Raw genomic sequence first — 26,494 nt, 5'->3', positions numbered from 1 at the left:
GAGCGGATTTCAAACGGATATATATGTCCATTAATTAATAAAGTTAAAATCACACTTATCATAATCATAACAACGGTTAATCCCACTTTACTTAGCTGCAATAGAACCAGGTGGCCAAATGACAAGTTGACATGTGGTGCACTACACTTTCTATGATTGTTTCCGTCAATATATAGCAGCGGGATTAGAGATAATTAATCAATAATTACTGTCATTATACTTAATTCTCTTACTCATTCTCCTAATCAAATCATTCTAATCAATTAATTAAACAAAAAAAAAATGACAGACGAAGGCACAGCAACATTCATAGATATCATATTAGCCATATTTTTGCCTCCTCTTGGTGTTTTCCTCAAGTATGGGTGTAAGGTATAATTCCTTAATTTTCTTGCATGCTCTTGTGTCTTTGCGAGTGTCCTGTCTTATCTTCGCTTGATTTTTACTGAACTGGACTAGTTAAATGATATCAACTACTCCGTAATTTTTTTTATGAAAGATCAAGTTAATAGTCTTTGTTTATATACTTTTGTTCAAAATTCAAGACCTTTAAGACTAGTACCAAGTATATTATATGTGTGTGCTAAGTTGAATTACCAAATTATTACTTGATTTATATTTTAATTTTAAAAAAAAAATATGATGAAATGGGTTGTTGATTATATTATTAAAATAATTGTTACAGGTAGAGTTTTGGATCTGCGTGTTGCTGACATTATTGGGATACATCCCTGGGATTCTTTTTGCTATTTGGGTCATCACCAAGACCAAATGATCACTCACTCTTTGTATGTAAGTAAGATTCAACCATCCAGTCTTTACCCTTATTATTTCCTTCATAATTTCCTTTCTAAATAAAATCACTTTTATGCATTTACGTATGAAAATATCCGTACTTTGTAATAAATGTTACGAGTACTCTGCAGTAATAATACAGACAAAGTACTAATAATTTTTCATTTAAGGGTTTGTTCTCTTCAGCTTAATTTCAATTTAATTCAGTTCAGCTCCAATTAGTTCAGTTCAGTTTCTTCTCTCATAAACTATTCAATTTAGTTTAGTTCAGTTAAGCTCTAATCATTTCAGTTCAGCTCATTATTGTAAATCAGAACAAGGCCGAAAATACGTTATAATAACAATAAGCAACATGGATAGACCTACTAGGTGTGGCAACGAGTTGGTTAGGATTCTAGTGTCTAGGAGTCTTATACAAATTATATAAAACACTTTCTTATACAGTTATATATCTACTTTGATTTCATTCAATTATACACTCTATATACCAACCAATCCAATATATGAATCCTACCTAATATTAATATCTTAAAGCATTATTGAGTATGTTATCATTGAAATTCGATATTTCGATTCTAGTCTTCTTATTCTACTAATACGGACATCGAACGCACCTAATTACTGTTGGCTACTATGCGTTGGATTGATTTGATAATTACTTGATTAGTTACACTCCACTTTTAAAATTAAAGGAACAACTAAAGTAAAGTATAACACGTTATCTACAAAATATATGTGGGGTAATTATTTGAGAAAAGCATATTAATTAATTAAAAAATTATACGTCTTATCTTCTTCATTCTAATCAAATGTTCTCCCGTTGTAATCATCATGCTAATTTATAATTTGGGCGGTTTTCTAATGTTATTTTCTTCTTACCTTTCATAAAAAAAAAAAAAAAAAAGAATAACCGAATTATTTGAGTGAACTACTCGACTACTCCCTCTATTTCTTATTGTTATTTATATTTAAAATCTTTTTATAACGCCTAACACATAAAAAGAAACAGAGAGATTACGACTATACGTCTATACAAGTAGTAAGTTGTACAAGTTTTAAATTATTTTATTTGATTTTTGAGCAGGTAAGAGGTAAGATGTGGAAAAGGATCTTCGATCTCATTGGTGATAAAGATATGCTGAAAGCATAATTTAGTTTGATTGGTTATTCATTGTCAATATATATATGTACGTATCAATTACGGAGTACATGTTACATCCACCTTGTTTGATTTTCAATTTAGCGTGAAAAGTATGTTTTTGTATTTGTAATGTACTACTTCTTATAAAACCTCACTGTATAACTGTATGTATTACTAGGTATATATTAATAAATAATGTTGCTTATAAATTGTGCCTACTATTAATGTTTAATATAATCATTTTTCATCATCCAAGTCTAACAGACTGACATATCGAACTACCACTTACTCTTTACATTACGCATAAACTTGTATACAACGGGTGTCATCATTTATTTCGTTAAGAAATCAATGTATTTAGCACTAATCGGCTCATCTGGATTGGGGAATAAGCATCAATTATATGAAGCTCAACATATCATATCATAAGAAAAAATATATAAATGTTTTGCATTAATATAATTTGAGTATTCCACTAGGTAGCTTTTGCAAGATACTACAGCTTGTACACGAGCTCAGGCATCTTATTGCACCGGCCCAGTTGTAGCATTTATGCACCTCTTTCCTGTTTTTGTTTTTCAAGTATTATTTCAGGTTATACTACTTTACAAGCTAACTTTACAAGTCCATATCATATTATAATATATTACGTGTATGAGTGTATCTACAATATTACGCATTAATATTGTATATCAATGAATACTCGCGAATTGTGAGTTAAAAGACTTAAAACATGTAGAAAATTAAGATTAGTCATTTCAAAGATGATTAACTTAGAATTTTCAATAGAATGGGAGATGATAGTAGAGAATTAGTTGACAAATCCGTACACAACCCCTGACTTTTTGTTCTTAGCCTGATAATATTTAAATTTCAACAACCATATTAATGTGAATTATATTGTGACTTTGGGGGAAGGAGATTGTCCTAATAATTGTACCAATTTTAGTTAGAGAAGAGAAAAAAGAAGTCAATCCTAGGTATTATTATTGTGCTATGGCCGAAACCTCCAAAATTTCTCAAAAAGCGTGGATAGCCTTTAATTTTGGAATTTTTTTGACTTTTTTTTCACCCGAAAATATAAATTGCCGAAATGTTTATCATGGTCTAATTGGCTGGGGAACCATCCAATTATGCAATTTGCCTTTAAATGACCAATTTACCGGTTTACAACTTGCACCGATTTCATTAACTCAAGCTTACCACGAACATTTATGACAGCATATAATGATCATATATGGATCCAAACGACATTATATGACCCCGAGATGTATCCCCTAAAATTTCAATGCTTTTCGACACCGAGCCTCGAAACATTCGAAATTTCTCAAAAAGCGTGGATATTAGTCTTCAATTTTGGAATTTTTTGACTTTTTTTCGCTCGGATATAAAAATAACCGAAATGTTTACCATGGTCCCAAATACTCTCTGGAAGTCCAATTGGGTGGGTGGAACCATCTAATTTGCCTTTAAACGACCAATTTACCGGTTTACAACTTACACCGATTTCATTAATTCAAGCCTACCACGAACATTTATGACAACAAATAATGATCATATATGGTTCCAAACGACATTATATGACCTCGAGATGTACTCCCTAGAATTTCAAGACTTTTCGACACCGGGCCCTGAAAACTCCAAAAATTCTCAAAAAGCGTGGATATACCCTTCAATTTTTGACTTTTTTCGCCCATAAATAAAAATTGCCGAAATGTTTACCATGGTCTCTAGTACTCTCTGGGAGTCCAATTGGGTGGGTGGAACCATTCAATTTGCCTTTAAACGGCCAATTTACCGGTTTACAACTTGTACCGATCGATTTACAACGACCAATTTAATTAACTTGCACCGAACCCGACTTGAACAGAAATTGATCCAAACTCGTTTTAACCCGTCAAAACCCGAATTTAACCCGACTTGTTACTAACCTGACCTGAATTCAACCCGACTCGTTCCTAACCCGACTAAAATTTAACTCAACCTGTTACAAACCTGACCCAAAATCAACCCGACTTGTTATTGACCTGACCCAAATTCAACCCGACTTGTTATTGACCCGACTCAAATTTTATCATACTTATTACTTACCAACCCAAAAATTCAACCCGACTCGAAATTAACACGACTTGTTATTGACCTGACCTAAATTCAACCCAAATTGTTCTTGACCTGATTTCAAATCACCTTAAATACAATTTAGACCATTTTATTATTGTTGATCAAAGCATTTTGTCTTGGGAGACCAAGTTGGTCCAGGCAGCAATAGAAAGGAGCATCATCCTCAAATTTAAGAGTTAAATATAGTATATGTTTGTTGTATGGTCAAAGGAGATAATTATCTTCCTAAATTATAAACTATAGTTCCCTAATACATTGCCATATATATTATAGTCAAAGGAAATAATTAGCTTGATAAAAATGATAATTATCTATTTATAGTTAGTTGAACCCGAATATGACTTGACTTGGAAATGACCCGACCTGATTGTAACATGCAAATTATTGACTTGAACATAACTCGACTTGAATCCGAGAATGACCCGACTTGAAAATGACCCAACCTGATTATAACCCGCAAATTATTGACTTGAACCGAACCCGACTTGAACCCGAGAATGATCCGACTTGAAAATGACCCGACCTGATTATAATCCGCAAATTATTGACTTGAACCAAACCCGACTCAAACCCGAGAATGACCCGACATGGTTCTAACCCGCAAATTATTGACTTGAACCGAACCCGACTTGAACCCGAGAATTACCCTATCCGTTTTAACCCGTGAAAAACCCGAATTAAACCCGACCTATTGTTCACCCGACCCAAATGTAACCCGACCTATTATTAACTTGACCTAAACTTGACCGAAACCCGATAAGAAGTATGACCTAACGTGACCCGACTCAAGCATAACCCAACCCAAACCCGACCCGTATAGGTTATGAAATTAATCTGAATTGACCCAACCCGAATTGACCCGACCCACTTTGTTTCAACCCAAATCCGACTTGTTTACCCAAATTGACAGCTCTAATGCTATCCATTAACTAGAAAACTCACTCCATCATATTTTCATATCACAGGCTAACATGTCTATATTCACTTGGCCGACTTTAGAGTTACATTTATCTTTTCAAATTACATGTTGTGTTGCTTTTGCACATGTTAATAATGGTCACACATTGGAAAAGAAAGACCTACTTGTATTAAACACCTGATATGTAGTTTAAAATATTCTTTCTCTAGGGGCTTGCTCTCATTGACTGAACTCAGCTGAGCTGAACTGAACTGAGCTGAGCTGAGCTGAACTGAACTTAATTGAGCTGAACCGAACTGAACTGAACTGAACTGAACTTAATTGAGCTGAACCAAACTGAACTGAACTGAAATGAATATTTTATAAGAGAAGGAAATTAGGAGCTGAACTGCACAGAGCTGAGCTGAGCTGAACAGAACAGCACTAAACTGAATTTCAACGTAAGAGAACCGGCCCTAACTTTGGGATACAACTTCCCTATCATAAAAAATCTAAGTTGATTTTCAATAGTATTATCTAAACAATTGACCAATTATAATCAGATATTATGACTGATTTAGTTCACTTTAATTTTGACATCTAATCTGATCTCTTTTTTTATTATGACTTTTTTTTTTGTTTTTTTTATAATCACGTATTTTAATATGTTTAGGATTATAACGATAAAGTATATAAGAATTTTTGCTTAAAAAATATATAAGAATTTATTTTTCCAACACTTTCATCAATTCCATATTACAAGTAATCAAATTTACTAAATACAAAAAACTCAATCTCATAAAAATACATATAAATTGAACAAATATAAATCTTATACCCAGTAGTTATATATTTTTTTCAAACCAAAGTGAAATAAAATTGATCAACAACAATGAAAAGAATTAGAGTTTTTTGACCCAAAAAAAAAAAAATTAGTGTTCAATTATAGTTTCATTTAACAAGTAATTTTTTTTTTAATGATGTCTTATGTTATTTTTTTTTAATTTGCAAATATCTAGGATCTACCAACCAATTGGCCGACATAGTTTATTATTATTTTTTTTTTTTTAAAAAAACTCAAAATTTTGAAAAGGAATAACGGTTTAAAGTCCCTTTACTTAACCGTGTTAAACCTAGTTGGACAAATGAGCTGTAGACACGTGGTGCATGACAGTTTTTTCTCTATATATACCTACGATTCTAGAGATATTAAGATACTTGTATCAAATATCTTTTCTCATAATTATTCTTTTATTAAGTCTCTTTTTTAAAACTCTCTCGATCTCAAAATCCAAAAATGAGTACAGCAACTTTCATTGATGTCATTCTTGCCATCATTCTCCCTCCTCTTGGTGTTTTCTTGAAGTTTGGCTGCCAGGTATATATATATTTTTCGCATCGAGTTTAATTTGTTACGCTTTATTCTCTTCACCTTATTATTTCGTAAATTGTTTTAAACTGATTAGGTGTATAATTACTGAATTTTTGTTTATAACCAAAAATTTGAGGAATTAATTGTCTTTGATATAAGGTTGCAAATTTCTTCCTTAATAATTCTTATGTGATTAGTATTAAGATACTTTCAAAAAATTTATGTGTGTATTGATTGTAATTTTTTAATCTTGTTTTGGTTGTTTAGAATGATAAAGAAAAAAAAAAACTTGATAAAGGAGGTTATTACTATAAGAAATGGGATTTCAACTTATTTTAGAAGATATCATTTTATTTTATTTTATTTTATTTATTGGAAAGGAAGAATTCAAAGAAGTAAGTGTCATAGTGATCTATGAAGTAATTAGGTTTTTTTTTTTTAATAATATGACGCGTGTCTTTAAAACTATACGAAATACTAGGTTTAACGTTTTGTGGTGTTGAACAAGTCATAAATTTTTAAAAGCCCTTCTATTTCAATACAAAAGATAAAATTATGTGATTGATAAATTATTAATCAAATGAGTTTTAAAAGGGCATGAAATCAAAAACCAATATATGGAATAAAAGAAAAGAATACGTGGCACTCTTTCAAAATTTCTTGTTATTAAATATGAGTACCACGTAGTGTAGATTTGATTCATTGTTCAAAAGAAAATTAAATACGGATTAAATGTTTGTTTGATTAATTGTTAGAAAATAAAATGATTTTGTGAAAATATTTGGCTAAGCCAAACTAATATTATATTTATTTGATTGATTGATATGAACAGGTTGAGTTTTGGATCTGTTTGGTGCTGACATTATTGGGGTATCTCCCTGGAATTCTCTATGCACTCTATGTCATCCTTAGATGATCTCTTCAATCCTTGTACGTATTTCTTTTCCTCTTCTACCCAATTATGCTTTTATTCTTCGCCTTCCCCCCCCCCCCAAAAAAAATAAAAAATAAACAAAAAATAAAAAATCTTGTAGTAGTAGAGTAGTAAAAAATACATACTTTTCTCCGTTATAATAATATTGGAACAATTGAACTTCTACGCTATTTATCACTTTTTTTTATTTTTTTATTTTTTATATATATATTTATCATACATGGAGTAATATGATTTATACGTTAAGTAAAATGTGACTTGGATCCATCTCATAGAATACTTTCATAATATCAAAACATATCCTTTCAATATTATTAGAATGAAAGAAAGTATATAATTCAAGTATACAATTTGTAGTACTCTGTACATCATATACAATTTGACACGCATCTTAATGACTTCCTCAATCCCCATTAAAGGCATTAATGGTTAGTTCATCAACGGTACCAAAGAATCACTAAGTTTGCTTACATGTGTATGTTACATTCTTACCAATCCAATTAAAAAAAAAAATCCAAAAACATTTTTCATTAACATTAAAAAAAAAAAAAAAAAAAAAAAAACCATTATAATCATAATACATGATTTCTGCGTATACCGACATAAGCACCTGATAATAAGTATTGCCCACTAGTGACTAGTGTGTCGTGTGAGGGATATATTTGATGATTAAATCATTTAGTTGGACCACTTTTTTAAATAGGAAAAAACAAAATAATACAAAAGTAATAATAAAAACAAATTTGTAACACGCTACATACAAGATAAGTAGGGTTATGAGTCTTATGAGCTATGAGTCTTATGACTTTGAAAGAAAACCGAGTGGGGGTATAAGTGTATAACAAGGACAACCACAAAAGAAAATAGGCGTTACTTAAGCACTTTAAATAACTATAAGTATCTTACGCGTGCATTGGTGCAACCATCTTACAACCCCAAAGTAATAGAAAATCTTTTTCAAATACGATATAACTTTTGTTACGTTTTTCTTATTAATTAATTTAATAATACTTCGAGTTGAACATACATTGACTAGAGGACTATTGTTTTTGAGCAGAAATGGTGTGAAGGATGCTCGTTGTCGATGATGAAGAGTATGCAGGAGAAGTTTCTTGTTTAGTTTGATTGGTTATTCATTGGATCGGCCTTGTTTTTATTATTTCCAGTAGTACTTTTTTTTTTTTTTTTTTTTTTTATAATGTATGAAATTGTTCAATGTTGATTTGCTACATGGATTTCTTGATGTAATTAAAGCGAAAATTGCTGATTATGAAGTGGTACTTTTATGTAACTAGTTATGTTTATCTAGTCTTGATTTTCTAATTTTTGGGCACAAAAATTGGCCAATTGAAAGTTTGAAATCATCGACTTTAGCTTAAAATCCCCATAATTTTAAACGAAGTAACCTCACTAAAATCAGTACAAAGTTACAGTTAGTACAAAGTTTGAATCAGTCCTCTATAACTGTAAATCAGGTCACCTTCCCAGATCATAGCAATTGGTCATGTTCTTGCTCATTTTGAAATCGATCTAAGGTATCATCCTCAAGCCTAAACAATTAAACATATTATCATCCACGAGATCACGACGAGTCTAGGATTATTTAGTATCTCAGCCATCTGCTAAGAGTACAGGTAAGTAGTATCTCAGGATCATACAACAAGAAGAACCTCCCTTACATCAAGTCACAAAAATATCAAAAAAATATTGCTTGTCACGTCATATTCTTCCCTGTACAGAGAAGACATAAAGAGAGGGAAAAACCAAAATAATATATACAAACATAGAGAAAAGGACCCATAGTAGTATACTTGTTCACAGCATTTACAGGTACAATTCCTCATCTACATGGATTGAAAGAGACGGCGCTCCAATTTTTGACACTTAGTTCCGATTACAGCTCAAATTGGGTAAGGTTTGTTGGCTAATTGATTTTGATATTGATTTTCCATCACTCCATTATGCCACTTGGCTCCTCGTGAATCATTAAACTATAAGAAATTTAATCATGATCAACAAAAAAAATGTGCAAACTAATATGATGACCTGTAAATTCAATCATCTACCAAGTTCAATCACGTCATTACACCAAGTTACAGAGAAGTTTTGGAATAGGCAACTAAAGCAAAGATTGTGAGTTGTTCCACGAAATAAGATATTGTAATACAAACCGCTTGCGTCACATGAACAAGATTGAGTATTAAAGCTGAAACAGATATCACCACGTAAGAAAGGTTAAGAATTGTACCATGGTCATGGCAATAATATGCCATTTTTCACCGGACAGTGACAATTGAGAGAGAATGGGTGAAGAAAAGATATCAGTCCTTGAAATGCCATTCCCGACGACACATAGGACAATGAGCTTGAGAAGTTTGTGAATTCACCCACTTCAAGATGCAGTGTAGATGAAAAGCATGGTTGCACTGCCCCCAAACTGCATAATTGTAAAATTTCAAGATAAGGACGCCACTCAAGTCAAACAGCCCACACATAGAGAAATTAGGCCTACAGAAAACCCATGCACACATGTAAAATGTTAGACAGCTCAGACCACAAACACAATTGGGCTTACAGAAACCCTACCCGTTTTTATTCACAAAAACAAACAGAGAACGCTTTACAAAGTTAAACGCAAAAACAGTTAGTGATAGGTTCAAGTTCTCAACTGGAACTTCAAAGCGTCTACACTCTAGAGCTCTGGGCATCGAAGTTTGGTTTTCTTCAACTTAGCCGTCTGACATGGATAAATTCCTCTTCTGGTGAACACCTAACACTGGTCACAACTTATCCCAACTGTCATCCTCAATGGAGATTGCTAGTAATTACAGTTCCTAACAGGATCCTAGTACTTACAGTTCTCCCTCCATAATGGAGATGGCTTGTTCTAGTTCAGAAAGTGATATCGAGAGGAGAGGTTGATAAAGGAAAAAACACTAGATCAGGCGCACTGAGGTCTTCATGTCTATATAGTATATACACATAATGCACTCAATCAGCATATCTATTTGCACTTTTAGGTCTCTAACTATTCAGCAGGACAATTAGAAAATAATGATGTATCAAAAGAAAATGTTTACGCAAAAATAAAACGAAAGTCACATACTTAATGGGCAGTCATCACCAGGTAGTTTGCAATCTGGACAACAACCATCAAAGGCCATTCTACATATTCCGCATGTTTCATCCTGGGCATCCCAGGTCCATGAAGCTACAGCATGCCATTGTAGAATGTTAACTTTCATCCTCTTTACTCTGGGAAGAAGCAAAAACTCAGAACAGTTAGCATAGTGTGCAAACTGTGCAACTAACATAGTCAAGAAGACTATAAGCATAAATTTTAATTGAATAAAATAAATCAAGAGATTTTCCAACCACCCATCAAGTTGATGGTCAGTTTCGCAATAGAAATAAATAAAAGGCAGACACTAACCATATATGTTTCAATTGCCAAATACACACAAGTAATTTGAGAGCATCGTAAAGAAAAAATATTCTTTCTTTTTATTGTTGTTCAATATTTAGGGGGTATTTAGTCGTATAGCTTGGAATGGAGTTTGTCCCATTTCAGTGTTTGGTTGAGCTTTTTTACCCTAGAATCTGAAACCCGGCAGATAGAAATGCCCACAATTCCTTCTTTCCTACTATAATCAATGACAATGGAAGAAACAGTCTTCTGGGTATGTCTAAAAATAAAGGTCCTAACATTTTTTCTTTCTCATAATAAACCATTTCCGTACAAACTCTTGTAAATGATATAAAGCACTACAATGACAGCATCAAAAGTACCAAGTCCAACTAAATCGTAATAATACATCTAATGAACTTAATGCTACAACAAGTCATAGAGTCAATGAGTGATAAATAAGTTAAGTACTCACTAGTACAGCGAACTATATTGGTAACAAAAATAAATGTGAAATGTCAGCAACTTATAGTCAAAGAACAAAGTCATGATTTGCTAAGCTTCAAGTAATATTTTCCCTCCATTAGATTTTACAACACCAATCAATCATTGCCACCCACACCTGCATCAAATGAAGCATTTGAAAATCAAGATGATGGGCACACATAAGTGGCATAACTACAATGCAACTATACACTATACCCAGCACCCCCACAGCTTCACACACGCACACTAGCACCTGACCTACCTGGCTGCAAACACATGCTGCACGCCTGCACACCTGTAGAATCAACGGCAGCACTTGCAACCACAAGCAGCCTGCGATATGCTACCAAGGCAAGGCCTCACACACACATAAACACTAAAACACACTTGCATCCCCTGTATCTGCCTAGTAGCTGCATAGTGCCGAGCTGCCTACCCATGCAACCTGCTCGACACTGCCGCAGCCCCACAAGGGCCACAACCAAAAGCCTCCCACCAACCAACTAGAAGCCCCCCATTATCCCTACACTGCAAACCACGATCTTTAGCAGAACTCGACAGCCACCCATAAGGCCATGACCTTGCCTCTTAGGGCTATAAACTCAATAAAAATATTACGGAGTAAAATAGTTCATAGAAAAAAAAAAGAAAAAAAAAAAAAAAAGGTCAATACCAAAAGGCGTTTACATATTTCTTATTACTAATCCATCTTTATACTTTATGAGCTTGAATGAAGTAACCATGTTCAACCAAGATATTCATGATGGCATTATACGACATGACTAACGGTTCACATTCATAAAAATCCATCTTCTCAAACCCCTATTAAAGTTTCCCTTTCTTTAAATAATTCTTCATGCCAATGTTCACTCTTTGTACCTTTGTACAATCCTATAATCAATATCCATCATATCCGAAAGCAAAGTCGGCATAGCTTGGAATTTCCCATGTGAACTAAGCTTATCTATCATGCATACATTTGTCAGCAAACTATGCCTAAACCCCTCCTCTATTTTGACTGATTTAAATGTTTCGAGCGCCTTCAAAGGATCTTTCTGATATTTTGTATTAGCTTCTACATGTTTTGCTAGTAAAGGTCTACTAATTACAAAGAACTACAAAACTAACATACCCCTCCAATCTCCTAAACTTTCAAGATATACTCTTTTCACCATTTAAAACCAATACCATGAAACTGGGCAAAACATGACTACTGTCATTTCATTGAACAAATGGTGGGCATAAGTCCATATAGGAAAAGTCAAGGCATTATCGGCAATAGAAAATTTAATATGCAATAGCCAGAACTTATTTCTTCTTGATTAAACATTTAATTGAAACTGAACTGATTTTCTTCGGATAAAGAGTTATAAAATGATCAGGAGACAATTATCTATTAATCTAACAGCTAATTCAACTACTCACTTGATAAAACTAAACTAATTCAACCAGATATTAACTATATAATTTATTAGTCTAACAAACTAGATAATAAAAATTAAAAATTGAAGAAATTAAAAAATGAATGAAACATTGAATACTTGAAAAGTAAAAAAAAAAATTCAATGTTTCAAGTGCAAATCCAGTAGTTCTCTCTAATAAATTAATCATACAAGCATGTACCTCAGTGTACCCCCTTTGGTCCGCCATTGCGAATTCAAATGTAGTAGTTTTCTCTAACCAATTAATCATCCAAGCATATACTAAATGAAATAGGCTAGTTCATTTTTACCTTCAAATTAATTTCCAGCAATATCACAATAATAATATAGTACAGAAAAAATCCTAAATTGGTATTGGAAAACCCACAATAAGAAATTAGAAGGAGAATACATACCGTGATACACTAATTCGCCACGAACACCACCTTTTCTAGTCTTTCTACACAAAATTGAATGATATTATTAGAACATTTCAGCATATAATTGAACAATATAACGCAATTCTACAACTAACCTAGGAATAAACGAAAGTGGAAATGTGTTTGGAAATTGAGAATTCGACAAAGCATATGGTAATTTAGACTACTGTGATATTGTTAGTAAACAATTGAGCAAATTAGAAACCCTAACATAAAAACAACCATCACAAATAGGCGAAAATGATCGAAAAGAGGAAACTGAGCAAGGAACAAATTTGGATAACTTGGTGCATTTCAGCCATTAATAACATGGAGATAAAGTGCTGAATTCAAGCGATTGATAATTCATTTCGCAAAATTTCTACATAAAATTGAAATAGTTAAGAAGAAAGCTAACCTTGAAATTTAACGGAAAACCCTAAATGTATTGCAATTCTTCAAGATATTGAGTACCCAATTGAGTGTTGATTATCAAACTACAAACCCAATAATTTTTTCAACAAGTGGAAAAGTCCCAAAAATGAAGCTCAAATTAAGAACATCAATTTAACAACCAAGAATTTGGGAATATCTATCGAGGAGAGAGAGAATGTTGGAGGGAATGACAATTTTGAAAAGGCTGGCGTGAGTCAGTGACCATAGAGATTAGAGAGTCATGTACTCATGCCCTCACGGTGGTTACTCTATTTGTCCCTAATTGTTACATACGAAGTACTACCTCCAGTTTATTTTACTTGTAACAATTTTCATTTTAGGGTGGTTCAAATTACTTACAACAAAAAAAAAAAAAATTCCTCATTTGGTAATTTTTGGCCAATAAAATAACATTTATGCCCTTACTTTTTTTCTTAAACACCCTTATTAAATTACAAATGTGATTTCATTAAATTAAACCCCAACCTTAATTATTAAACTCTCATCCCATTTAATATTCTCTCTCCTCCTCCAACCCCATTTTCATGGTGGTTTCACGGTGTTACGAGCGGCGGGGGGTTGCAGTGGGTCGGGTTTCGCGGTTTTAGATCGGCGGTTTCGCGGGTTAGTTTCGTGGGTTTGCTGGGTTGGTGAATCGTTCTGGGTTCGTGGGTCGGGTTTCAGATCGGCGGATTTTGTGGGTTGGTTTCGTGGGTTTGGTTTCGTGGGTATGGTTTCATTGTTTGGTGGGTTAGTGGAACGACAATGCTGGGTACGTGGGGTGGTGGTGGTGGGTCGGCGAGTCGCTGGGTTCGTGGGGTGGTTGGGTTTATGGGTTGCAGGGGTTCGTAGGTTGCTGGGTACTGCCTGGGTTCGTGGGGTGGTGGTGGTGCGTTGGCGGGTTGCTGGGTGTGTGAGGTGGTGGGGTGCGTTCGACGGTTTGCTGGGTGTGTGAGGTGGTGGTGGTGCGTCGGGGTTTGCTGGGTGATGCTTGGTGCTTGGTGGTGTTGGTGGTGGTGGGCTATTCAATTTAATTAAGTTTTTTTTTTTTTGGGTTAGATTAACAGTTAATCACATACCCTTATTTTTCCATAATCATGCTTTCAATCTTTTCCCTTGGTTTGCGTAAAGTTGTCCTTTGTTGCGACTAAAATAAACCGGAGGTAGTATATTATTTTGGGTATTTAAATATGTATCACTAAATTAATCCTGTGTGATGTACGGCTTAATAATAAGAATTGAATTATAGATTTTTAACACATATTGAAAGAAACAGGCTAATTGAACATATTAGTATAAAAGTTAACACCGTTATGACAGATTGGTATAAAAGTTATTGCCGGCGACATATTGGTATAAAAATTAACATGTGGCGACATATTGGTATATAAGTCAACAAATTGCGACATTTACCCCTATTTTCTCGTCGGAGGATATGCGTATGATACACACGCTTAATTTTAGTGCTAATAACTTTTATTTGACATTTTGTTTTTTGTATTTTTCTCTACTTTTTATATTAATTTTAAAAAATTATGAAGTAAAAATCCATAAAAAAAAATAAAAATAAATAAAAAAAGTTGAAAGCCCAAAAGTGATGAGAAAGAAGCTAGGGGGAAACGAATAGGAAAGCTTGAGCAAAGGGATATAAGCTTGAATGTATTGAGGGCATTGGTCATTGAAGCATCACAATGGTAGATTCTTCTTTTTAAAAAAAAAAACACTCATATATATATATATATATATATATATATATATATATATATTCTTATTAAAACAAAATTTTGAAGTATACAACACGCTCTTTCATCCGAAGAAAAAATAGGGGTAAATGTCACAATTTGTTAATTTATATACCAATATGTCGCCACATGTTAATTTTTATATCAATATGTCGTCGGCAATAACTTATATATCAATATGTCATAAGGGTGTTAACTTATATACCAATATGGACAATTGGCCCAACAAAATAAGTACTTCCTCTGTTTTCCTAATTAATTTTTGATTAATTATGAATATCAATTTCTAAAAGTGCATAATTTTCATATTTAATTAAGAAATTTCAATTAAATTATACTATTAACAAATCATAAATAACATAATATCTGTAGAAAACTCAAAATTTAAAAATTCAAATGGATTTTAATTTTCAAAGCAATGTTAAATATGGTAGCTTGCAAAGGAAAATTATGATATCATCCATGCATTTTGGAGTGAAAAAATAAATTAAGAAAGTGATGTGTAAGCAATGATGACATCAACGGTTGTTATTTTAGTATATATTCTAATTATTTTCATAAATAGTTTGTTGTCAATTACACCCTTTAAAATGTATATTTAAACATATACCATTATTTTTAGGGAAATTCCCATTGGTACACCCGTAGTTTTGACTTTTCCCATTGATACACTCTAAAATTTTTGCCTTTCCATCGGTACACCTATGGTTTAGCCTTTTTTCCAACCGTGACTAACACCGTTTAAAAAGTATTTCATTAAGTTAAAATAATTAAGGAAAAGACTATAATACCCCTTTTAAACATCTATTGTCTCGATTTGTGTGTCGAAAATTGTTCAGTTAAAGTTTTGGGAGTCCTAGTCGTTAAGGATTAAAATTAACCTCGAAATTTGCAAAAAAATAACACAAATGTCTCATATGCGTGTCAAAAAGACTCGATTTGCGTGTCATTACTTTTTTTGTGATAATAATTGTTCGGTTAAGGTTTTAGGAGTCATTTTAACCCTTAAGACCAGAACTTGAAATTGTCAAAAAATTAACAAAAATATCTCATTTTGCACGTCATGATATTTCTTTTTTGTTTTTCATGACACGCAAAACGGGACATTTATTTTCGTCATTTTTTTTTACAATATCGAGTTTGATTTAGATCTTAAAGAATCAAAATGACCCCTAAAACATTAACCGAACAATTACTATCACAAAAAAGTAACGACACGTAAACCGAGACATTTTTGGCACGCACATGAGACATTTGCGCTATTTTTTTTGCTAATTTCGAGGTTTAGATCCTTAAAGACTAACATGACTTCCAAAACTTTAACCGAACAATTTTCGACACGCAAATCGAGACATTAGATATTTAAAAGGGGTATTATAGTCTTTTCCTTAATTATTTTAACTTAATGAAATACTTTTTAACAGTGTTAGTCACGGTTGGGAAAAAGACTAAACCTTGGGTGTACCGATGGGAAGGCAAAAATTTTAGAGTGTATCAATGGGAAAAGTCAAAACCACGAGTGTACCAATGGGAATTTCCCTTATTTTTATAAATAGTGTGTTGACAATTATACCCTTTAAAATGTGTATATGAATATATATCTTCATTAATATGTACAATTTTTTTTAATTATATCATTCAAAATGTTTATACACGTAGTATATATGTCTTCATCATGTACTATTTTTTCATGAATAATGTTTAGACAATTATATCCTTTAAAAAGTTTATTTACTTATTTGCTCTTATTAACATTATTAGTTTACCTTTTTTTAATTCTAAAGAATAGTGTGTGTACATTTATACCCTTATGAGTATTTAATTTAATGTAATCTATCATTTATACTGTCAACAACAAGATTTGTGATTTAAGACCAAATTGATAGAGCTTTTCAAATATAGCGTGCGTGTATGCTTGTAAAAAAGATGCAAATCATTGTAATTGGCTAGATGAAAAAAATTACAAGGTCGAATTAATGAGAATCAAGAATAAATATATATACACTCTTTCATTTGATGGTTTTGCGACTTTTGTTGAAGACATATTATTTGGTGATGATTTGATGGCTTTCCTTTATTTTCACTCAATTTCATTTTGTCTGTCTAAAACCAATTAAAAAATAGCAAAGATGCAAATCACCAAAAGTAACCAATTTAAAAGAATTTTCTATCTTTTTTAAGCTTTGATTTGTAATTGGTTTCGTCACATTAATTTTTTATTTAGGTTGTGTTTTTGCTTGATTAAGACAATATACATATAATTATGGTGTTAAAAGAATCAAGACAGCTATTTCCCAACTAATGGGCTTAATAGACTTAATAATTGATACATTCAGCCCTACAATTTTTTAGCGGTGGGCCGTTGTAATTCTCATAAGGTGAGGCAAATTTTACATGTCAACAAGACAACAAGTCCTACGTGAGGTCGTGAGGGCAAATTACAATAAATTACACAGCCCGTCTTGTGGACATACTGTGTGATCGTTTGTAAAATAACAAAGTAACCCTATAATTCTGACTAAATAACTCCTTTAACAATGAATGAGTAACTCATATATAATACTTACAAAATAAATTCTTGAACACGGACTGATTACCCCCTATAACACTAACGAAGTAATTTTGTGTGGCTAACCACACATAAGAATCTGTGAAAATTACAAAGTATTACGAGTAATATTATTACGTCTAAGGGTATGTGCTGTTCAACTTGTTTTTTTGGTAATTATTCAAACATACTTCCTATGTGTTTTATTCAGAAAATGATCAGATCAAATCATTTTATTTGCGTTTACTAATTGCTAATTTGCTAGATATATTTAAATTTGTAACTGATATAAAAAAAATGAAAAGTTCATGTTCTAAAAATATAAATTTATGCTTTTTTTTTTTTTGACAAGCACATTTATGCAAATCTAATGACATGTCATTTGATAATTCCGTATCATAAAGATTAAAATAATGTCAAATTTTAGTAAAATTTTTAGAAAAATGAGATCAAATTAAATAAAAAAAATCCAAACCAAATTAGTTCATTGAAATGAACATACTCTAAACCCATAAGACAAATTTTTACTTGCATAGGCCTTATATAAGATTCTGTCTGTTTATTGTTTAAGCATGTAACTTTATCAACTTTCAATATGATTTGCCAAAAGAATGGAAAAGTGATTGGCAGTGATGATTATAAGAAAGAAGGACAGAAATGTATAATCTTCTACTTTGTAAGGGAAAAGAAATAAAATTATTGCAAGTAATATGAACCATCCGTTTTTTATAATTGTTGCAAGTAACAAGAATCAAAGGGGTAGTATAAGATTATAAGAGGGTATAGACCTTTATTGATAGACAAGGTAGGCCAAAAGAAAGTCTTGGATTATTAGGTTGAGCCAACAAAACATGGCGATTGCTATACCGCAAGGTATGGATGTACAATCATGTACGTGGCTAAGCTATGTCTAGGTGTTGTTATGAACTTGTGATTGTTGTGTTATTGTGTAGGTAGATCTTGCTGTTGTTATGACTTTTATCGAGTTATTACTCCATTTTAGCCATTCCTTTTAGTAGATCTTAAGCTAGATTGGAAGGTCTTGAGATTACAATATAATCATAATAAATATTATTTTGATGTTAATTGCATTTAGGCTTTTCTAAAGCTATTTTGGAACATCTAGGTTTCTCTAAATATAGAAGCCAAGTATAGTTTATAGTTACTTAGTACTCCATATTGTTTTGAGAGAAGAGTATACGAAGTGTTTCACGTTTCACTATCTACATGCGTTTTCAACAACAACTGTTAAAGTACAGTACCTGACCAACAATAACTGTTAAAGTACAGTACATGACCGTTTAATGTTTTGACTAATTAAGTCAATGTTATTTGATTCAGATAAATGGTGGATGATATATACAGACTAAATTTTATTTTCTGAAGAAGAATAATTACATAAAAGGTAATATAATTGGTCTAATTTTGCTTGTTGTTTTAGTCTAAAAACAAGCCTTGTAGACTAAATTATTCAAGACCAAGCAAATTCGTATACTTTCTCCGGATACTTATTTTCCGGACCTTGACCATTCAACGTTTTTAGTTTACAATAACTTTGAACCCTAGTAAGAATCATTCCATTCAACATAAAATTCATTCAGATTCTTGTGAACAAGACACATTATAAGATTCCCTTCATTTGGTTAAAAAAATTGATTAAGACTTGACTCTTTCAATCTTGGGTTGAAATTAATTTCATTTTATTTGAGAAAACAAGAAAAAGCTAGGCAAAAAAAAAAATCTCAATTTGTTACAAGTTTGTCTACCATGGACTAGTTGAGTGATTTGAACATTTGATAAAATGGTCCTTTCATTATTATTCATCTAGAATTTTTGAACATGGGAAGGTGAGATACCATTCAAAAGGAAATGAACGTTCAAAAATTTGAATTCTTATGAAATAACCCTAACTTTAATTACCTTTAATAGAGCATAACATAAAGTTATTAGTTTCCTTATTTGGGGTAGCTAGCCTTTATTGCTTTCTTCCTTCGGTCAATTTTATGACCCAAAAATCAAATACTAAAGGGAACACAATGTAAACAATAAGAATAATACTGTAAGACATTTAAATCTCTTCATAACGGTATATATTGTCCACTTTAATATTTACGACAATGAAACGATTAAAGAAAGTACTTGTATACGTTGTTTTATTTATGTCCAAAACCGGTACATAAAAATTGCGCCGCTATTCATTCCGAAATGGAGGAGTAGAAGGTATAGTCCAACGAAGAACCAAAATTATTTCATTATATTCTAACCTCTAGATTAAGATGATTTCTTAGTTATATGAATTATTTATATACAAATGGAGAACGTGAATCACACCAATAATAATAAATTAAGAATATGCTGGAAAAATATCAATTAGTATAAGTAATTAATATATCTAATACTTGTATTAATCAACTAAAGAGAAGTATAAAGGTTATTATACACTTTTAGCTTCTCTAGTGGCATACTAGCAGAAAAATTGTTGCTGAATGGATGATTTAAAGAGTATAAAGTGTTAAAATAAAAAGCTTGTTCTAGCTTTTTAATACTATAATAATAGTTTGGAGAATTGGGGTTGATTAATAGTGAAAAGGGAATATCTCTTTTGATATCAGTGGAGTATATAGCAGACCTATAAATGTAACTATTGCTAGGGTGGAATTTATTTGAGTTTCATCCAATACCTACTTGTATCTTATTAAAGAGTATAACATGATTTTAGTTGTTAATTTTGGTGTAAGATTCAAGCAACTTCATATACTTTACATGTATATATGAGAATTTCAATACTTATATTCATTTAAAAGAGGCTGAAATTTCGAAGAACTAACTTTGTAACAAAGTTTTACATTCAAACATCACCTTCTATTGATTAAAATGAATGTATGACCTAAATTTCCGGTAGTTGATGCCCAAACTGATAAATTAATAATTTCAATTCAATAAAAATTACTGAATTTAGGTGAACTGAATAGGGGCTTAAGCCATATCCTCTTCACATGAAAAGAAAATATATATATATATATATATATATATATATATATATATATATATATATATATATATATATATATATATATATATATATATATATATGCACTACAAGGAAATAACCTTTTCGTAGCGATTATTTTAACCTTTAGTATCGATTGTAATTGCAACAAAAAGCTTTCCCAACGAATGGTCATTCGATACAATATCCCCCGTTGCCTTAGCCTTTAGTAGTGGTTTTCAATATCGCTGGGGTTGGCCTCAATAATCGATACGAAAAACTACACCAATCGTGGTGATTATTGTAGCGAATACAATCTCTATAAATGTTTAACTCATTTTCTTCAAAAAAAAAATGCATATGATCTTTACAAGATTCGAACATGCAACCTCAAACTCTTATATTAAATGTTTCACCAATAAGCTATGACATATTTTATGTATTTTTTGTCAAATAATATTTATACACTAGGCGAAAATTGCTAATGGCCACCGGTTGAAAACCCCCCATTGCCACCGGTTTTGAACCGGTGGTCATTTGGGGGGTGGCAATAAAGCATCTCATGGCCACTGGTTCAAAACCGGTGGCAATAGTCTTCATGGCCACCGGTTAACCGGTGGCAATAAAAATGGCGCGGTTTTTTTTTGGAGGGGAAGGCTGACTATTGCCACCGGTTTGAACCGGTAAACCGGTGGCAATAATAAGGATCTAATTTTTTTTATTTTTTTTTGCCTGCAATTATTCCTGCAACTGATCCTGCTATAATATTCTGCCATATCATTGCTATAAATTCTGCCATAATATAATTATTATAATAATCATAACAAGAATTAAAAATATATATTTAGACTTTTATAATTAAAAACCAAATGCAATACAACAAATTAAATAAAGTGTGATATACAAATAAATACAAACAATACTAATAACTAGTCAATATTGTAGTCTAAAAGTTAATAAATAACAAAGTATAAATTCAAAATGATGCCACATTTACAAATTGAAGGTGATGAAAGATGTCAACATGTCTCGAACTTCATTAAACTCCTTGCTTGTTAACGGATCTCCCTTTTGCACCTTGCAAAACTTGAAATATAAATAAATTATGTTAGAATAAATTAAATTAATATGTAAAAAATTAAACACTTAGGAAAATTAAAAACAGTCGCATTTTCATCCAAAATAGCCAAAATAAGGCCTATTTGACTTCTACTTGCCCATTTTCTACATTTTTAAACAAATGACCAAGTTCTTTCTCATAACATGTCAATTACACTTATTTATAGGTGGCTAAGCCTTGAAATCACAGAAAAAGGGCATTTTACTAAGTTTAAGGTCGCATTTTAATCCAAAATAGCCTAAAAAGGCCTATTTGACTTCTACTTGCCCAATTTCTACATTTTTAAAAAAATGACCAAGTTCTTTCTCATAACATGTCAATTATACTTAGTTATAGGTGGCTAAGCCTTGAAATCACAGAAAAAGGGCATTTTACTAAGTTTAAGGTTGCATTTTCATCCAAAATAGCCTAAAAAGGCCTATTTGACTTCTACTTGCCCATTTTCTACATTTTTAAACAAATGACCAAGTTCTTTCTCATAACATGTCAATTATACTTAGTTATAGGTGGCTAAGCCTTGAAATCACATAAAAAGGGCATTTTACTAAGTTTAAGGTCGTACCTCATCAAGATGTATGGTGTCGGAACAATGAGTCGCTATGTCAAGTCATGAATCTCATCACGTATAATCCACAATCAACTCCATTATCTTGTTGTGGGCATTAGCATAGGAACAAATCAAATGAATCAAACGTCACATAAAACCCACAATTGTTTTAGCAATGTTTATTAAGATAATCACAATATGATGTGGCATTACCATAGGTGATTTCCATGTAGGACCCCGTGGAGCACGACCATGTATCTTCTTCATAATACTATAGGAAAGTAAATTCAAATTTGATTAGTTTGACTACTAAATGAGTTAGGTTAAGATAATCAACACTAGGTAGCTATATTTACTTTTGTAGTACAGACATCACGAGGTACTTCTTTGTTGATCGAGCTGAATCAAGGTGAAAGATTGTGTTATTAGCAGGACAAATCACCATGAGGAACCAATGAAACCTACATAAATTCACAATACACAAACAAATCAATAATTAGGGTACAACAAATAATTCAAATGTAGAAAGAATTGAATTACACATGGTTAAACGTACTCCTCATAACATGGGGCGAATATGAACTTGTCTCCCGCACGCATTGATTCCCGAATATTATGATTAACATAATACATCACCTCGGGGGAGTTGTGTAAGATTCTAGTCTCGGATGTCTGTTCGGGGCATAACCACCCAACTTTACTAGGGGAGTCAGTGTCACTTAAGTGTTCCCGTAGTGCTCTACGTGCATATGCAATGAAAAATTAATTGACATATATATGAAGGATAAACAACACTAATATGAATAACATAATTAATTTAAGTGGCATGTGCCCGTACCTCATGAATAACACCCTTTTCATCCTTTGTTTTGCCTGAAATATTAAAAAGTGTTCCCACAAGAGCATCACACACATTCTTCTCTATATGCATCACATCTAGACAGTTCCTAACATCATGTTCTTTCTAGTACGGAAGCTTCCACAAAATTGATTCTTTATTTAAAAGAGTTGTTGAGACCGGAGCTTTTTCAGATTTTCCAAACACTGTTCGTATACCCTTAACTTGAGCATAAACCTCAACACCGGTCAATGGCCTAGGCGCAGTCTCCTCTTCCACTGTCCCATCGAAAGCCTTTTTTTGCCTACGGTACGGGTGATCACGCCTAAGGAACCTTCGAGTCCTTATATACACATCTTTGTGAGAATTCTTAAGGTATATGCTTGATATTTCATCAATACATATGGGGCATGCTTTTTTCCCTTTAACCTTGTACCCACACAGGTTGCCATATGCAGGGAAGTCATTCATGGTCCACATAAGGGCTGCACGCAATGTGAACACCTCGTTCTTATGAGCATCAAAACAAGAAACCCCTTCGTCCCACATCTTTCTCAAATCGTCAATTAGTGGCGCAAGGTAAACATCTATGTCATTCCCAGGTTGCCTAGGCCTCGTTATTAGCAATGAAAGCATTATATACTTCCGTTTCATACATAACCAAGGAGGAAAATTGTAGATCACTAAAAGAACCGGCCAAGTGTTGTGTTGGGTACTAAGAGTGCCAAATGGATTCATCCCGTCTGCGCACAACCCAAGTCTTAAATTTTTGACTTCATTACCAAACTCCAGAAACTTCAAATCAATGTTCTTCCATTGCGGGGAGTCAGCCGGATGCTTCAGCATTCTGTTTTTCTTCCTTCCCTCGACATGCCACCTTAAGTTTTTAGCGTCTTTTGGTGTTGAGAATAGACGCTTAAACCTTGGAATAATAGGAAGATACCACAACACCTTAGCAGGAGGTCCCTTCGTACCAGGATTGCAACTCATGTGCTTGTAGCGCGATTGCTTGCATCGTGGACACTCCTCCAATTGTTCATTCTCATTACGATACAAAATACAATCATTAGGACAGGCATGTATCTTCTTATACTCTAAACCAAATGGACACATAAGCTTCTTTGCATAATAGTAAGACGTAGGAATTTCATTCCCATCAGGCAACATCTCACTTAATGCGGTCAATAAAGAAGTAAAACTAACGTCCGTCCACCCATGCTTCGACTTAATGTTAAAAAGTGTTAGTACGGCAGAAAGTTTGGAGTATTTTTTGCACCCAGGGTACAAAGGCTTTTTGGAAGCCTCCGATAGTAATTCAAACACATCACCTTCGACATTATGCAACATCTCATCCACGTCATTATCCTTGACCTCATCCACTGGATGATCCTCAGCTCCATCCTCACCACTATCAATAACATATTCATCATTCTCCCATTCCTCGTCCACATGAATCTCATTGCTTTTATCATGCACATCATTCCCATCAAGATCCTCACTATACTCTCCACTTTCACCATGCCAAACCACACATGGTATTTAAGTCTAAACCCACGACAAAGTACATGATCTTTAATGATTCCAACACTATTGACTACCTTCACATTATTACAATCAACACAAGGACAGTATAGGCCTTCCCTCACCAATTTTGCGCTGTTAAGATAAAGCCGTCTCGCAAAACTCTTGAACCCCATTCCAAAAATCCATTGTATCACGTCTACCATACATCCAACCACGATCCTTTCCCATTTAGTAAAGTGTCTCTAAACATATATAGCAACATATTATCAATAATGTACAATTGCTACATATCTTATGTAAATCAACTTCAAGTACACATCGTCAATATACCATTCATATAGTGAACAAATGCATGTTTCCAAAGTGTCCTTATCACTCCAACCTAACCCATCCTTGAATGTCTACTCTCACTAGTGAATGTATGTCAACTTTCCAATTTTAAGGAAAATCCGGCAGCACTTCCTCCCAGTTCTCCAAGTACAAGATGTAGATAATTACTTACCCACATATGTACCCAGAGAACATGGAGAAGAAATGGACAACCAAGATGTTCCTTAAAATCGAAAAAAAGACATACATTCACCACCTAAGTGAGAGTAAACATTCAAGAACAGTCCTAACCGGGGACTATTCAAGACTTTCTCCTAATGAGAAAGCCTTGAACGGGTATCTAGGCATATGATGATGCAAACATTCAACATATTATTGTAATTATTTATTATTAAACAAGACACAACTTGTAATATCATGAACAAACTTTTATCAAATAGATAAATAGAAAGAAATATATATAGCTCCATAAAGTTTATAGTTCATACCAATATAGCAAGTATAATGGATGTAATGTCTCGAACTTCCCACTTGAATAGCTAATAAACTTGTGCTTCACTACATATGAATCTACAAAAATAAAAAAATACAACAACAAAATAAAAGTTAGTAATTTTGTCAAGAACTATAAAACAACCTAAAATTACACATTAAAACATACTACCAAATTCAACTAATTAATTAACAAGTTTACTAATAATCTCTACTTTATTCAAAATTTCCTAATAAAACCTAACAATCAATTTCACACCACTCCAACATATCAAATTATACTCCATAATCCATATATTTCCTAAAAGCATTAGGAAAATCATTATGTAACGTAATCTAAAACGGATTACTCCTCAATCCAACTCCAAAATAATTCAATAATTCATACTATACTTAACCAAAAATTAAGCAACAACAACAAATTGTTAATAATAATAATACAATGAAAGAAATAAAAAAAATTATTCAAAATATATTTTCCATTATACTGTTAATTCATGAACAATTAATCAATTTCTTGCATTCTAAAGATACACACAATTAAACAATTTCTTGATTTCTAAAGTGCATTCTCTAAAATTTTAACCCTACCAACAACAAAAAAAAACCCAAAAAATTCAGAAAAATTAACCAAAAAATCTCTTTTTCCTCTCATTTACACTGTTTTTATTCTTATGGTTTCACCTCTAATTGCAGTTTCTTTTTTTCAATAATCTGGCGTAATTCTGATTTAGTATAAGCACTTACTTCCAAATTTCAAGTTTATGATCCACTAATATCAAGTAATTGCAGTTTTTTTTTTCAATTAACCTAATTCATGAACAATTCAGAAAAAATTACCCTAACAACAACAAAAATAAAACACAGAAATTCAAAAAAAATTACCGTCTATTAATCAGCAATTTCGAACGGTGGCTGTGGGATGGTGGTGCGGTG

General features: G+C 32.5%; 2 protein-coding genes and 2 long non-coding RNA genes across 5 annotated transcripts; 2 read left to right on the top strand and 2 right to left on the bottom strand.

The window, feature by feature from the left end:
* The first annotated feature begins 212 nt into the window (after positions 1-212).
* LOC110701251 lies at positions 213-737 on the top strand. Its single transcript, XR_002507329.1, has 2 exons — positions 213-372; positions 686-737. It is a non-coding gene; the product is annotated as an uncharacterized LOC110701251 (long non-coding RNA).
* A 5,413-nt stretch (positions 738-6,150) lies between these two features.
* LOC110701250 (hydrophobic protein RCI2B) lies at positions 6,151-8,552 on the top strand. The gene is made up of 3 exons (XM_021878865.1): positions 6,151-6,333; positions 7,160-7,257; positions 8,319-8,552. Exons 1-2 carry the CDS (start codon positions 6,253-6,255, stop codon positions 7,241-7,243), a joined length of 165 nt encoding a protein of 54 aa, XP_021734557.1. The 5' UTR covers positions 6,151-6,252; the 3' UTR covers positions 7,244-7,257; positions 8,319-8,552.
* On the bottom strand, positions 8,434-15,103 carry LOC110701249 (anaphase-promoting complex subunit 11). 2 transcript variants are annotated; one of them, XR_002507328.1, is made up of 5 exons: positions 13,412-15,103; positions 12,991-13,034; positions 10,368-10,516; positions 9,510-9,698; positions 8,434-9,252 (listed from the first exon to the last, which is right to left on the bottom strand). XR_002507328.1 is itself a non-coding variant. In XM_021878864.1 (4 exons), the coding sequence occupies exons 3-4, from the start codon at positions 10,504-10,506 to the stop codon at positions 9,583-9,585; spliced, it is 255 nt and encodes an 84-aa protein (XP_021734556.1). In that variant the 5' UTR covers positions 10,507-10,516; positions 12,991-13,034; positions 13,412-15,103; the 3' UTR covers positions 8,434-9,582. The 2 variants fall into 2 exon arrangements, 1 of the variants encoding a protein (XP_021734556.1); XM_021878864.1 differs by having other exon boundaries at positions 8,434-9,698.
* Positions 15,104-21,607: 6,504 nt separating this feature from the next.
* LOC110701514 lies at positions 21,608-26,494 on the bottom strand. Its single transcript, XR_002507356.1, has 4 exons — positions 25,555-26,494; positions 22,731-22,773; positions 22,588-22,645; positions 21,608-21,793 (listed from the first exon to the last, which is right to left on the bottom strand). It is a non-coding gene; the product is annotated as an uncharacterized LOC110701514 (long non-coding RNA).

This window comes from Chenopodium quinoa, unplaced genomic scaffold, assembly GCF_001683475.1.
Source record: "Chenopodium quinoa cultivar QQ74 unplaced genomic scaffold, ASM168347v1, whole genome shotgun sequence".
Classification (NCBI taxonomy): Eukaryota; Viridiplantae; Streptophyta; class Magnoliopsida; order Caryophyllales; family Amaranthaceae; genus Chenopodium; species Chenopodium quinoa.
Note: the sequence above shows the minus strand (reverse complement) of the source record. Positions and strands in the feature narration are given on the sequence as shown.

Coding starts and splice junctions, on each gene's coding strand:
- LOC110701250 (XM_021878865.1), top strand. CDS start 6,253: ATGAGTACAGCAACTTTCATTGATGTCATTCTTGCCATCATTCTCCCT. Junction 6,334..7,159: donor TCTTGAAGTTTGGCTGCCAG/GTATATATATAT, acceptor TGATATGAACAG/GTTGAGTTTTGGATCTGTTT.
- LOC110701249 (XM_021878864.1), bottom strand. CDS start 10,506: ATGAAAGTTAACATTCTACAATGGCATGCTGTAGCTTCATGGACCTGG. Junction 9,699..10,367: donor TGGTGATGACTGCCCATTAA/GTATGTGACTTT, acceptor ACAATTATGCAG/TTTGGGGGCAGTGCAACCAT.